The sequence below is a fragment of the Dermacentor albipictus genome, chromosome 9 (genome assembly GCF_038994185.2).
Source record: "Dermacentor albipictus isolate Rhodes 1998 colony chromosome 9, USDA_Dalb.pri_finalv2, whole genome shotgun sequence".
Lineage (NCBI taxonomy): Eukaryota > Metazoa > Arthropoda > Arachnida > Ixodida > Ixodidae > Dermacentor > Dermacentor albipictus.
In genome coordinates, this window is record NC_091829.1 from 105992924 (window position 1) to 106006450 (window position 13527).

The window sequence follows — 13527 nt, forward strand, 5'->3', positions numbered from 1 at the left end:
ACATGCCTTGAAAGGCGGGGCGAAAAAGGTCTCACATTGCCGAGGCAGCGGTCCTGTCATCGACGGCCGTAACACGAAAAGATATTAGGAGAATGCAAGAGTCCCGGCCCTACCTGCTGTGAGCATGTAAGCACAACATAATCTCCAATACGCCCGATCCTCCGAGGTAATTAACCGAATCCCACGCATGACGCAGAGAGACTGTGTCTGGTTGTGCCATGGCTCTCACGGTAGGTGAAAAGGATTCGAAAGCTGACAGAGAAATTGTCTAAGAAAGCCGCGAAACCGGCAAGGACGTTGTCAGAAAGGGCAGGTGTTCCACATAATTTAAGGAGGGTGCTAGGTGTTTCATCGCCGTGGAAGTGCCGGAGTAACTAAAATGCTATCTCTCTCTCTCTCTCTCATTAGGATGTTGATAGTGTCTCCATGAGAATACAAAAGCTTCTCTCCTTGGCTTCGTGGTGGCGCTAGTAGAAGCAGCATGCGGGGCAGATGACCCTCTTATGTTTCTTATGCAGATTATGGCCCCCAGTTTGCGTCAACAGAGGGTCATAGTAGCTCAACCTTAAAGCTCAGCAATGCCCATCACCAAGGTGATAGCTCAGCAAAAACCAAGGAGGATTTATTCTTCTTGAGAGAACAACCTATGCACAACTTTACCCCCCCGGCTGACTACCGTGTCGTCTTCCGTTGGACATAATGGACATAGGAGCCTTTATATTCAAAAGCGTGCCCCAGGAATCCCATAGGGGTAAGGTGGCAGTGAGTCTGCAGCTATTCGCCACGAGCCTCTCCTGTCATGAAGATGCGGACCTGTGGTTTAATCACGCATGCGTCAACAGAGGGCCATACATGCCCATCCTTTGCAATCAGATCTACGTGTCACCAGGCATCTAGCGCCGCAAAGATTGATGAGAATCTGTGCTCCCTCATTGAAGCACTTTAGCTGGTGTTTTCCCTCTTTGCTGAATTCCATGATGTCTTTCAGAGGGCGTCATTGACCAAAAAGTATTTAAATTCATCGGCTCCGCCCGGCAGATCCAGACGACAAGAATCACATGACCTGCTCACAGTTCACGCTCAGCAGTGCCTCTCACCAGAACGATAGCGCCACAATGATCGCGAGGGATTCCTGCCGCATTATTGAACCACCTTTGCACATGTGTTCCCTTCTTGAGGACTTCCGTGTGGGGTTCTCGGGAACGTCATCGCCCAAGGAGCCCTTTCATTTACACCGACACGGACTTCAGCTTTAGTGCGCAAGGTGGCAGGGCGTTGTCAACAATGACCTACAAGCCTCGCCCGTTGCTTATGCAGATAATGGCCTCCAGTTAGAACACGCATGCGTCAACAGAGAACCAAGTATGCCCTTCGTTTAAACTCAGGAGTACCAATCACCAGAGAACGGCACACTGACAGAGAAGAATTTTCGCTGCTTCATCGGCTCTCCATTGCACACGTGTTTAACGTCATCGACCAATCTGCTGCTAAATTCACCGGCCGTCAGCCAGCTGCAGAGGACAAGCTGGCTGAAAGTTTGCTAGCTCGGGTACTTGCCTCTCCTGTTGTTTATTTAGATTCTGACCTCTGAATTGGCAATACATGCATCAACAGAGGACCATATCTGCTCCCACTTTAGACTCAACAGTGTCTCTGAGCAGGCGGATAAGCCCGCAGTAATCAATGAGAACTTCTTCTGGTTTACCGAACCACCTTCGCAAGTGTGTTTCCTGCCTGCTGACTTCCGCGTAGTCTTCCATGAGATGTCATCGAGCAAGGAGCTTTAAAATTCACTATCACGGCACTACATATGCAGCTGCAGCGGATCGCATCGGCAACCATGAGCCACAAGCCTTACCCGTTCCTTATGCATATCCTGACCTATGGTGTAATTACGCATGCGTCAACAGAGAGCCACAGCTGCTCATACTTTGCTATCCGCAGTGCTTATCACCGGGGAGGTAGTGCCGCAAAAAGCAGTGATAATTTCTGCTTCTTTATCGAACCATCTTTGCAAATAGTCACCTTCCCTGCTGATTCTCGTGTCATTTGGCAGGGGTGTCAGTTATTTTATCTTATTTTCATTTACACACTACAGCATACCCTATTGGGACCAAAGCCGAAAGAACAGAATACATAAATATGTGCTTAGATATACACACACAAAAAAGAAATACAATTATAAGAAAAACAAAAGTGCTGACTAAAAAAAATATTGAAAATTCACTGAAGGAACAAAACTTCGCGTACGTTAGAACAATATTGGACAGCGCTCAAGGCAGCATGAATAAAGGTGATACGGGCAAACGAGGACCTGAAATCATTCTATACTCGGGTACACCTCTAGAAAAAAAAGTGCTGTGTTCTCCTCTGAAGCGGATGCACACGAGCATCCTTAAATGGCCGCGCACTCTGGACTGACGTGATGAGCTGGACGGCCGGTAACCCCACCGACAGAGAAAATGGCCACCCGCGCTTCCAACTAGGCCAAGTAGCGTCACCTGTGCACGTCAGCTCCTGGTCAGAGTGAATTCCCGAACTTGTTGTCATCGTCTGTCGTGCCGGAAATATTACTGCGACCTTTTATTGCACCATATGCGCCACGTGCGTTTATTCTGAGCCGTGATCCGGCGAAGCAACATTGCGGCGACCATCGCCCATGCTGCTTTGTGCTTTGCCTGAAATCAGGATCCCACGGCAACACACCACTACAAACGCACATCCTGCGTGTGTGTTCCATGTTGTTTTGTTTCGCTCCGGAGTGAATATACGACGAGGAAAGTTTGCCAATGTCTGGTGCCTACTGTTAGCGGTGGGTGTCTTCGTATACTGTGTTTCTGCAGTTTTCGTTGGACGTGATGAAGGGATGGAGAAAAACCATTCTAATGTCTCAACAGAAAGTACTTGCAAAAGCAGCCACCAACACAAAGATTTGTTGCCGTCAACTTAGCGGGAACAATCGTTGTCAGCAGTGAGATACCCCAGCATCTAGCGCCAGTCAAGTAAAACTCTTGCTTGGGCTAGTTGGCTCATGTTTGAATGAGTAAAGAGCAGGGCGGAAAGATCAGGACACAGGAATAACAGCGGCGGTGTTCTAGCACCACCGATTGATTGCTGTCCAGCAGTGCTCACTGCACGCGCAAGCTGAAGAATGCCGGCCCCGACAACCGTTATTTCATCAGAGAGCACGCCATGCTCATTGTCGATTGGCCATAAAGCTATTTTGAGCACTCTCACATTGGCATTATTCACCTCAACAGGCTGGAAAAAACAGAAGTGGCAGCTCAATTACCTGGAAGCAGGCCGCACAACAAAGACGTGTCACTCTGATTGCAATACTTTTATTTCTTCGATTGGCTTAACGAACATAACAATGACTGTGCGTTGGAGTAAATAGAGCCGACCGTGCGTATTTGTTATTGCTTGGCTGCATGTGTTGGCCTTTGGGGCATTAAAGTTTGACGATGGCTCCAACACGACTACTGTTTTTCTTCCGACATGCAGGCGGCCAATATTGCCCATGAATTTCACCTCGGCTGCTTCTACTTCACCGTAGGGCCTGTCAACTCGAGAATGGATGCCCAAGTGAGCACTTTGGACCCCGTTAAGCTAATGATGTTTTATATTTGTTCACTTATTCTCATTATTTGCCTGAGCCAGAGACCCAGAATAAACAATGCAACCACATGAATGTGCTTTGGCGTGCAGGCACTCTTAGGCAAAGTTACACCCTTTGGGGTGTATCTTTGCCACACAGAAATAATCATCATCTGCCGTGCCTGCATTTCCTTTCATGAAAATGCCACGTAAAAGGAAGGAAATGCGGACAAGAAAGATGACCAATATTGTTGTATTGCAAAATGGTGCTTTAGAGGGTGGCTGTCAATTTCGCGTTAACTACTACTTTTTCGTGTCCAGCTGGACATTGTCCGCAGCAATGAGCATTTTCGGCCCCACATAGTTATTCAGGGTTAATAATTGTATTTGAATTCAGATTTTCCAGCATTTAAGAATGTCTCCAAGCCACACTCTAAGAAACTTTTACACCTTTTGGGGTGTATATTGGCCACACACCGGTAATCTTCATCTGTCTTGCGCGCATTTTTTTTCTTCAAGACTCTGCACTCGTTCCTTTCCTGTCGAGAATGCTCTGTCAAGCTGGTAACGCCCATGGCGTTCGTGACTTGGAAGTGGCGACCTCGCAGCGTTAACGAAAAGAAATGCGGGCGACACAGATGGGGATTATGGTTGTGTGGCAGATATACAGTCCAAAGGGTGTAAACTTTTCTTATAGTGCACGATCTTAAATTGAACACGATCTGTGCCGGACGGTGATTTTTCAGAATTGAGCTTCCATTAAAAGGAATATGCCGCAAAACAAACTGCTTCTTTATTTCAGAGGTCACGGAAGATAGTTGGCGGCTGCGAACCCACCAGCGAAATTTTGGTGGCCCAAAGAAGGGCTGTTCTTTCATTATAAGGGGCTGTTATGCTTCGTCGAGTGGCTCAATACCGGACAGCTCTCAGTCGGAGTTACTTTCTGAAGTTTGCCTCCAGGTCCACCACGTGGTGAATGTTCTTCCTCTATTCTTCCGCCATCACGTGCTTGACTTTTTCCCTCTAGACGACTTCGACCATGGACAGCTTGAATTATCTGTTGTCCAAAACGGTGCCATTTTTCACCTTGTCCTACACGAGCTAGATATACATAAATTGGCAGTGTTACGGTGGGAGCCTGAAAACCATGCAACCGGCCCTTTAAGCTGCATATTATATGATCTAGCACAGAAAGCGTGGCTTTACAGATGCTACCATCTGAGGGCTGCTTTTTCGCCATTATTTCGCCGTAAGCGATGTTTCTGCTTTTTAGCCACTCCTGTATATTTGCCTTCTTCCAAGCTGTCGTCGGCAATTTCTCTTCTAGCAGTGTATGGTAAAGGCAATTTTCCAAAACACGGACGCTACCAGATGGCCACTTTGTCACAACGCCATTAACCCATCCCTCGAAGTGATTGGCGTCCATTTCTTGGGGAGCGGGGGGGGGGGCAGGGGTGGTCTCCTGTTTTTTGGCCTCGGAATACATCCAAGCAACTGTTGACAGAGCCATCCTCGCTGCCGTGGTACGCCATAATCAGGCGCTGGCCTTTTCTGGAAGGTTGTTTCAGACCCATCGACAGGCCATTTGCTCGAGCGTACAGGCGTCCGTGCTTCCGCACCACGGTGTCTGTCCACACGATCGACCGAGTCTGCCCCGCCGTCACCCATGTCTCGGCCAGGAAAAAGATATTTCTGCTTTCCTCACGGTAGCACTCCACATCACGAAGGTCGCGATTCAGCCCTTTTAGAGATGCCATCCCGATCAATGAGCGCCGAAATGCGGCTCCTCTTCCCGTGCTTGAATCCCATCACGCCGAGCAGGTTACGCACAGTACACCGCTTCAGTAATGGGAGATCCATACGTTTCGAGAACTCCTTAGTTACCTACTCACCTGTCGGTATCTCACTGCGGAGAACGAAATCGTGCACACAGGACCTAAGCGCGCACAATGTGCAGCTGTTGTACTTCGCGCTGCATCTTCTTTTCTCCGCGTTTTGTGAGCGCTTACGTGAGGGCCTCGACAGTGTGGTACGCGAAATATACCACGATTTGAGCCCCTCCTTACCTTGAACACTGTGCTTCCGCTGACATCGAGCACCTCGCCGATGAACTTGGTCGTGTTCTCCACGCTGCGTTCAGGCTCCCTCATACGCCAATGGGATCAGGTTGCGTGAATCGCTATTCATGATGGGACCACCCTTGTTCTTCTTATCGAGCCTCATTTGTGGAGTAGAGGTCGAGGCGACACAAGGCTCGTTCGGCAACAAAGGATCGCATTCCGGTGCCAACTCGCTGAGCTCGATGGCGGAAAACTCGCACGAAACGCCTTGCGCGAACTGGCGAGATTGCAGGCTTGCAAAAAAAACGTAAAAACTGCGAAAAAGAAAAAAAGGCTATCACATCGTTAAAAATAAGTTTTTGAAAACACTAAACCAAATAATTTTCATATTTTGTGTGTATCTTGGTGGATAAATTTTGTGCGTGGAGTATTTATTTAAAACGAAGAATGAAGCGTTTTTGTACATTTCATGCCTCGACCTTATTCTCGCCCCAGGTTTGTAATGGTTGCGATAAATGCACTGTTCTTTATAAGTACTTGTTCAATAGAGACTGATTCATTTTATGCTTGGAAAGAGAGTAGTAAATGTGTCATCTATCTGTAAACCAGTGCAAAAGCCTAGCGGAACTGCTGTTTCTTTTTTTTTCACTTGCAATAAAGCTAAAGAGCAGACGGCGGGTAGCGTTCCAGAAGGCGCGGGGCTAGGTTTTTCCCGCGATCCTGCATATGATGTAGCACATGAGAGCTTGACTAAACCAGTAATTAAAATAAAAATGTCTTTATTTGTACCGAGGACTACGCGTTTCAGAAGCATGATTTTTTGAGCGGGACAATATTGTCGCGTTTCGGTCATCTGGGCGGGGCTTTCCCTTTTTATGCGAAGCATATTACCAGAGCTCAACCAAGCTCCTCAGGCGCGGCGGTGTCGCCTTCAATACCACGTGACACCGTGACGTCACGACAGAGGGGAAACGGGGCTTCAACTCGCGCCCTCGCTCGCGGCGTCGCCTTCAAGGCTGACCACGTGACACCGTGACGTCACGACAGAGGAGAAACGGGGCCCCAACTCGCGCCGTCGCTCGCGGCGTCGCGGCGGTATATAAACAGCTGCGCTTGCCTCTCCTAGACACTCACGAGGTGAGATGCCTCCTGGAGACAAAGCTGCTCGTTGGAATGAGAAGCGAAGGTTGCGGTGTGCTACAGAGACTGGTTCTAGGTGGCTTTGCTACGGCGCAGCGACTACGCGCCCCGCATTGGACGCGGTGACTGTCGAGCAACGCAGCGTTCGGCGCGACAACGAAATCTGCGCCTGAGCAAGCGCCGCACGCCTGAGCCGACGCCGACGACACCGGCTTTTCTGCGACACGAGCTCCTTAACGTTGTCCCGTTAAAATAAAAGCTAGTATGTTTCGCATCCTGGGCTTAACCTTAGCTAAGCCACAGCCATTTTTTGTAATGTTGTACCCGACTATGGCGACGAAAAAGCATCATGCATCAAAGGCAAGTTAATAAACATGCGGCCTTCACAGAATAAGAAATAAGGCAGATGTGGAATGTATCAAACAAAACGTACGTGTAGAAGCACAAAATACAGTAAGAAGGCTTTCCAACAACATACTGATACCGTCAACAATTAGGACAGATACCTTAAGTCGAATAAGTGCTCCTGAATTACATACCAGTGGTGGCGCCAATATACTGTTTTCAAGAATTGGGCAAATATATCTTAAGACAAAGGCCACTGGCATGCGTAGAATTTTTTCTTGTGGGTTTAACTGTCTAAGCAGTGTCGCAATGTTTCACGAAATGCACTAGATAAATTTCTTACAGCGGAGCTTTAGTGGCTGTGTAATTTTGGGAATGCTGTCGTCGAATCTATCGAAGTAATGTTTTACTTACCAGATTGGGAACTTGACGTGAATAGAGGTTTACATGGAGCTATGTACGCGTCACAAAAAAAAAAAACTACGCCAAACTGTGTGATTTAGTCGGAAAATATAACGAATGCACTTAAAATGAGCATAAAATTTTGTTCAGTAGGTCTATGGTATCCTTGAGTATTCGTATTAGCTTGTCTTCTTTTTTACCCCTAGCATCCCTCAGAAACATTTTCACAGCAAATGCTTCGTTAACTTCGCCATAAATTTTCTTGCTCGAAATAAAAAAAAAGGGATAACAGATACAGGTGACGTATTCGATGGCTGTAGTAACTGTTCCCTTACGCGTATTTAACGCTATCTTAGTACATCACAAACGGTGTTTGTTTAGTGAAGTAATCTAAGCTTAAATTTTTACGCCAGACGAAGAGAATTTTCATGCTAGTCGCCTGCTCCTAGGATTTATGTTTGAGAAAGATAGTGTAGGTGCAAAAGCGTTACCTTTGAATATATTTTTTGTTAATATATCCAAGTAAATATCTCTGTCTCTTCGTATGTACTCTGGTCCTATTCCAACAATTCGAAGCAGTGTCTTCACAACCATCCGTTCAGTCTCTTTACCACCGTATACATAAACAGTTTGGGCAGAAGGTGGAGGACCATTTGGAGCTTTGTAGTTCATGTCGTTACTGAGAAAAAAAAACTCTTGGATTATTACTTTGAAGCCACACAAGCATATTTACTAGAAGTTAAAAAAGTACACGTTTGTTAAAGTATGCTGTTTGTTGCTGATTGAGGAAGCAATTTTACTACATTTCAGTCCTTAATAATATAATGGCTATACTGAAAGCTTACTTCTACACAGAGAAGTCTAGTCCAGTTTAAGCAGAAATAATACATCAAGAAGCATGTCTTAAAAAAACGATAAATAAAATAGATAGGGAAGGCATAAATATACTGACGATTAGTGCGGTCCTTCCGATTAAGCAGAAGCAATATTTAGAATAAAAACAGGAACAGCGCAACACAGGACGAGCGATTAAACAGGACAGAACCGCCCTCTATCCTGCTTACTCGCTCACACACTTCCAGAAGCACTAGCACTCCTGGAATGAATTGACCACGACGAGTGTAATAGTTTAGTGGTGTGAGTGCCCTTGTTATAAGCTTTCACTCGTCATGGATTTCCATCTCTAAATAAAGGTGTCCTACACGAAAATCGAGCGGAGCTGCTTTAAAGCCCATATAAAGCAATTACGAAAAACGGTCATTAACGAAGGAGACAAGTACACATGGATTACATTTGTCGCAGATGTGCACTGGCCCAAGAGTAAGAGAGCGAGAAACAATTTTATTTGCCACTGTAGGGTAGGAAATTAGGGCAAATAGGCCTAGTGTGGCTGCTTAGGTGGGGCCGACGTCTTGGGCCCACGAGACGGGTGCGAGTAGTGTTTTCTTGTCTGTTCTTGTCAGCAACTGGTTCCAAACCTCCTCGGAGGCAGCTGGCAGTAATGATTGTGGGGGAGGGTTACCCTCGCATCCCCAGGGAATGTGTGTCCGAGTGGCGAACACTCCATTGTCGCACTCAGTACAGACGGGGTCGTAATCGCCTCCAGTGATTAGATAAAACCTAGAATGACTGAGAATTGAATCCATCCGCAGTCTGCAAAGCATGGTGGCTTGCGCTCGTTCGAGGTCGGGGTGGGGAGGCGGGTACACGCGTCTCGTCTCCTTCTACAGGTTTTCCCGCTCAATTTAATCCAAGTGCCAGTCAATTTAATCCGAGCGCCAGCCAATTTAATCCAAGTGCCAGTCAATTTAATCCAAGTGCCAGTGATTTTAATCCGAGCGCCACTCAATTTAATCCAAACGCCATTCAATTTAATCCAAATGCCAGCCGAAATAATCCAAGCGCCAGTGAATTTAATCCAGACACAACGGAATTCAAGAACCTTTGGATTTCAAGACTTCTGAAAATTTGTGGACATATTATGAGTTAACAGCTTGAAAATGAAAGAGCGAGGTGGTAGACCAATAGCTATCCTGCCGCGGGACTAAAGGCAACTTTTGGAGGTTTTGAAGCGAAAAGCTTCACTACGCTAGGCGGCGTATGTCGGAATTGGCTCCGTGAGCGTGTTCGGCGGCGAAATGGCTCCATGAGCGTGTGAGGAGTCCAATTGGCTCCATAAGCGTTTCGGAGTCTGCGCAGGTGGCCACTGCCGCGCGCTATGCGTCATCGTTTGACGTTGCCCGCAAGCGCGTGTTTATCGCGAAGGCCGACTATATAACCGCTTGCCAGAGTATAGGCGTGTGCATTCAACATCGAAGGAGAAGAGAGATACTACCGATAGGAAGAGCTGTGTTTATGGCTGTACAGAGATCGCAGGACACTGTGCCCAACAATGATGAATAAAGAAGTTTAATAATCCTGCATTACTTATGGTATATATCATTGATAAGCAATTTGCATAACAACACAAGGCACACGTATAGCATTAGGACAATTATGAAATGAGAAGTTTGAGTTAGTAGTAAATATCAATAATTTTTACCATTACAGCGTCTACTTGTACGTGCTGATATTGAGTAGTTTCAATAAACCAGCAAAAATTTGAAGAATATAAAGAACATCAGCGAGTCATTACCAATAAGTAGTAATTTTGCACAGTTGTGTTTGCCGGGTATATACAATTCTTCACTGTAAGGGCATCTCATGAAAAGTCGTTAGCAGCGTAATTAGATTATGCTGTGAGGGATCTCATATAGTTTGGTCCCTGTAGATGACAGATCACATCACATTTCCCGTACGTCGCACATATGTAAACTGCGGTAATACGCTATGAAGTGAGCAGGACGTTCACGGTGCTTTACAATGCATATGGTGGCTGTGATGCGAACAAAACGTTCTCGCAGGTCTGATACGTTCAGAGAAAGGCGGCCCATTTGACGCTTTGCTGTTCTAACAAATTTCTTGAAAAGGCGAATGCTGTGAATGAGTAAAAAGGGCGGCGACAAACGATGAAACGCCCAAAAGGACTGGAATGGACTCATAATTACTCAAGATGCAATCGGCAAGAAGGGCTTTACAATAATTTAAAAAAAGCATCACGCTTCTTGAGAAGGAAGCATACCTGCGTGTACTACAATTTGTGTTTTGTTTTCCTTCACTTAAAGAGGGCCGTACTAATAACAGGGTAAATGATAAATGCCGAGAACGGTTGCATTTGTTTTGCTTTGACGTGTTTCTGCGTACATTATTCCTATCAGGGAGAGCTTAATTTGTATATATGGCCTTGCTTATCGTCATCTCTCTCAGTCATTGCTTGTGGACATTAGTCAGGTCCATTGTATGGGATGCTCTCTTGTCAATATTCCTGTATAATTCTGTTCACTGTGTGCGTCCGCTGGATGCGCGCTTGTGAAGCAAAGGCCAGGCGTTCCTGAGCTTCATCAATGGCTGACAAAAGTGGCGAATCTTGAACTGCGAGAAAGCTTACTCTCGCGACCGCCATGAGCCTGCCACTTTCGTGTTTCGACTTTAGAAAGCCCTTCGAACGGCCACAATGAATTTTCCCGTTTGAGTATCACTGTTTCGCTTCCGGTCTTTGCCATATGCTACTGGCTAGGCAAAAGTACGACCATCCCTATATAGTATGGGCTCGCAAGAAGCTAGGTGGGTTTTGGAATAGCTAGACATCCTAGCATCAAAGTGCTTTGATGTCGTAGAGAAAAAGTTCAAAGTAATTTTTATTCATCAGCTTAATAATTTGTGCTAACGCGTCAACTTACACCAGTGAACGCAAGGAGCCGAACCGAAGCTTGCCTGATATTTATCGAAAGTTTCTCGCTAAAATTTCGCAGAAGGTTCAAGATAGTGAAAGCCATTTCTTGCAGGGCGCGAGCAGACGATCAATGAAATTGCATTGGTCTGTGGGGTGTTACCACGATTGTCTGGATATCGTAAATGAGGCATTTCATTATATCGGGTAATAAAGACCGTAAGAGCTTGTGTCTGTGAATTATGGCAGCGTTTTACAAAACATAAATTCTTTAACTAATGTTCGAGAGGAAAGACTACCATTCTAACTAAAGCAGACGACATGCGGCTGATTCTATCAGGGGTGCCGCACTTCCGTGCAGACGGCAGGCAGATGACCAGCGTCAGTCGTTGTGCGATCATCGTGAGAGGCCTGCCGCAGCTTTAATGTAGAGTGAATATTTTGAAAATTTGTGCCATGGAAGCGGGCAAGATGCGAGCTGCTGGACGACCAAGAAAGATGCCCGATGAAGACCAAGTACGCTCGCGTTTCTGCCGTGGATCGTTCCCGCATCATCGATGCGTACCGACGAGGCGGGGACTTGAAGCAATTGGCCCAAACACTGGGAATAAATATAAAGACTGTGCGCTCAATCGCCGCAACAGATCGCGAAACAGCCAAGAAACGTGGTGGTTCGTAAAAAAAGTTTGGCCAAGATGTGGTCAATACCCTGCGTGAAATCCTAGAAAAGAACCCATCCTTCACGCTTATGCAAATCCGGATGTCGTTGACAGAGAAGTTTCCCGGTACCGAAATCAGCAAGTCTACCATCGATCGGCTTCTGGATGGCCATGGTTATACACTTAAGTTAATTACTCAGAGGCCGGTTGACCGTAACCGGGCTGATGTCAAGGAAGAGCGCCGCAAGTTCGCTCAATGGCTCCAAAACGAGGGTACCACAGTCACGCGGTACTACATCGACGAAACTAATTTCAACGTGTGGTGCGCAAGAAGTTTTGGCAGAGCGAAACGAGGCGCCCCAGCTATTCGTCTTGCAACCAGCACAAAGGGCGCGAATATAAATGTTTTGGCTTGCATGTCAGCAAATGGCCTTCTGCATTGGACTTTAGTGGACAAGATCCACTGGGTTGTATTCAACGAATTTCTCGATGATCTGTCCAAGAAGGTTCATCATCAGGAACCTGGCACTGAAGCTGTGTTCTTGTTTGACAACGCTCCAGCGCACCGCCGTGCTGAGGAGGTTGTCTTGGCCACCAATGATCACTCAGTGAAGCGGCTTCCACTCTACAGCCCATTCTTCAATCCAATCGAAAAAGTTTTTTCAAAATTCAAGGCTGGTGTATAGGCTTTTCTAGCTGAACGGCGCGACCGTCTTTTCATGACACCACCAGGTATATCCAAGAAACAGCATCGCCGGGCACTGTTGGTTGAGGCCGTGGGAGAGTCAATGCAGCACATCCTGCGAGTTGAATGCGCTGCCTACGACAGGCACAACTACACTTTTGTGCAAGCTGCCCCAGCGTGCCACGACATGTGAAAACTGCTCAGTGCTGCATTCAAAGAAAAGTCGACAGTCTAGCAAAAAAGTGCTTTTGGTTTATATTAATAAAGTTTCCTCTCGCAGATCTACACATAACTGTTATGGTCATTGTTTACATAAACGATTCACAGGCGTCGCCTTTGCAACGCAATCAATTGCTTCATAAGAGTTTAAAGGCACTTAACATTCTAACATTTCCTGCTAAATTTCGAATTAGCTCTGTTGCACATCAGTTTACTATAAGCCAATTGATGAAGCGTTGCTCCTGCTACGTTAACATTTCTGTTACTGACGGCACTCACGAGGGAAAGCTGCATCAGGGATAGTAAAATAGGTGAATAATATTCATCAATGACATAACTATACGAGTTTATAGTAGGCATAGTGAGTCACTCGTTCCATCGTATTACATCAAGAACACCAAGAACCCGAACTGCGCATTGTATCTCACTTGTGATTACTAGTGACTCGACCATATCACTTGTGCAATTACATGGTATTCATGACTGTTTTACTGGTACCGATGACAAGGTCTTTCATTGGAGGCTGCGGATGTCGCAGTAGAATAGTGAATCGTATTTTCTGCCGACCGAAGCCTCCCAGCGAGAGCCTAGTGATTATCATCGAATCAACCTTTATTGTATTTTATGATAGCCAGGACCAAATCGCATGTG

At 46.3% G+C, this 13527-nt stretch overlaps 1 protein-coding gene across 11 annotated transcripts in view; it reads left to right on the plus strand.

The window, feature by feature from the left end:
• The window catches only part of LOC135907219 (phospholipid-transporting ATPase ABCA3-like), a 456174-nt gene that overhangs the window by 45108 nt on the left and 397539 nt on the right, over positions 1–13527 (plus strand). For 9 of the 11 annotated variants that reach the window (XM_070525189.1, XM_070525188.1, XM_070525192.1 and 6 more), the window contains one exon: positions 3505–3585. The exons of the other annotated variants lie outside the window; for them this stretch is intronic. In XM_070525189.1, coding sequence (XP_070381290.1) covers positions 3505–3585 — 81 coding nt within the window. The remainder of the gene's footprint in view (positions 1–3504; positions 3586–13527) is intronic. 11 annotated transcript variants of the gene reach the window in all.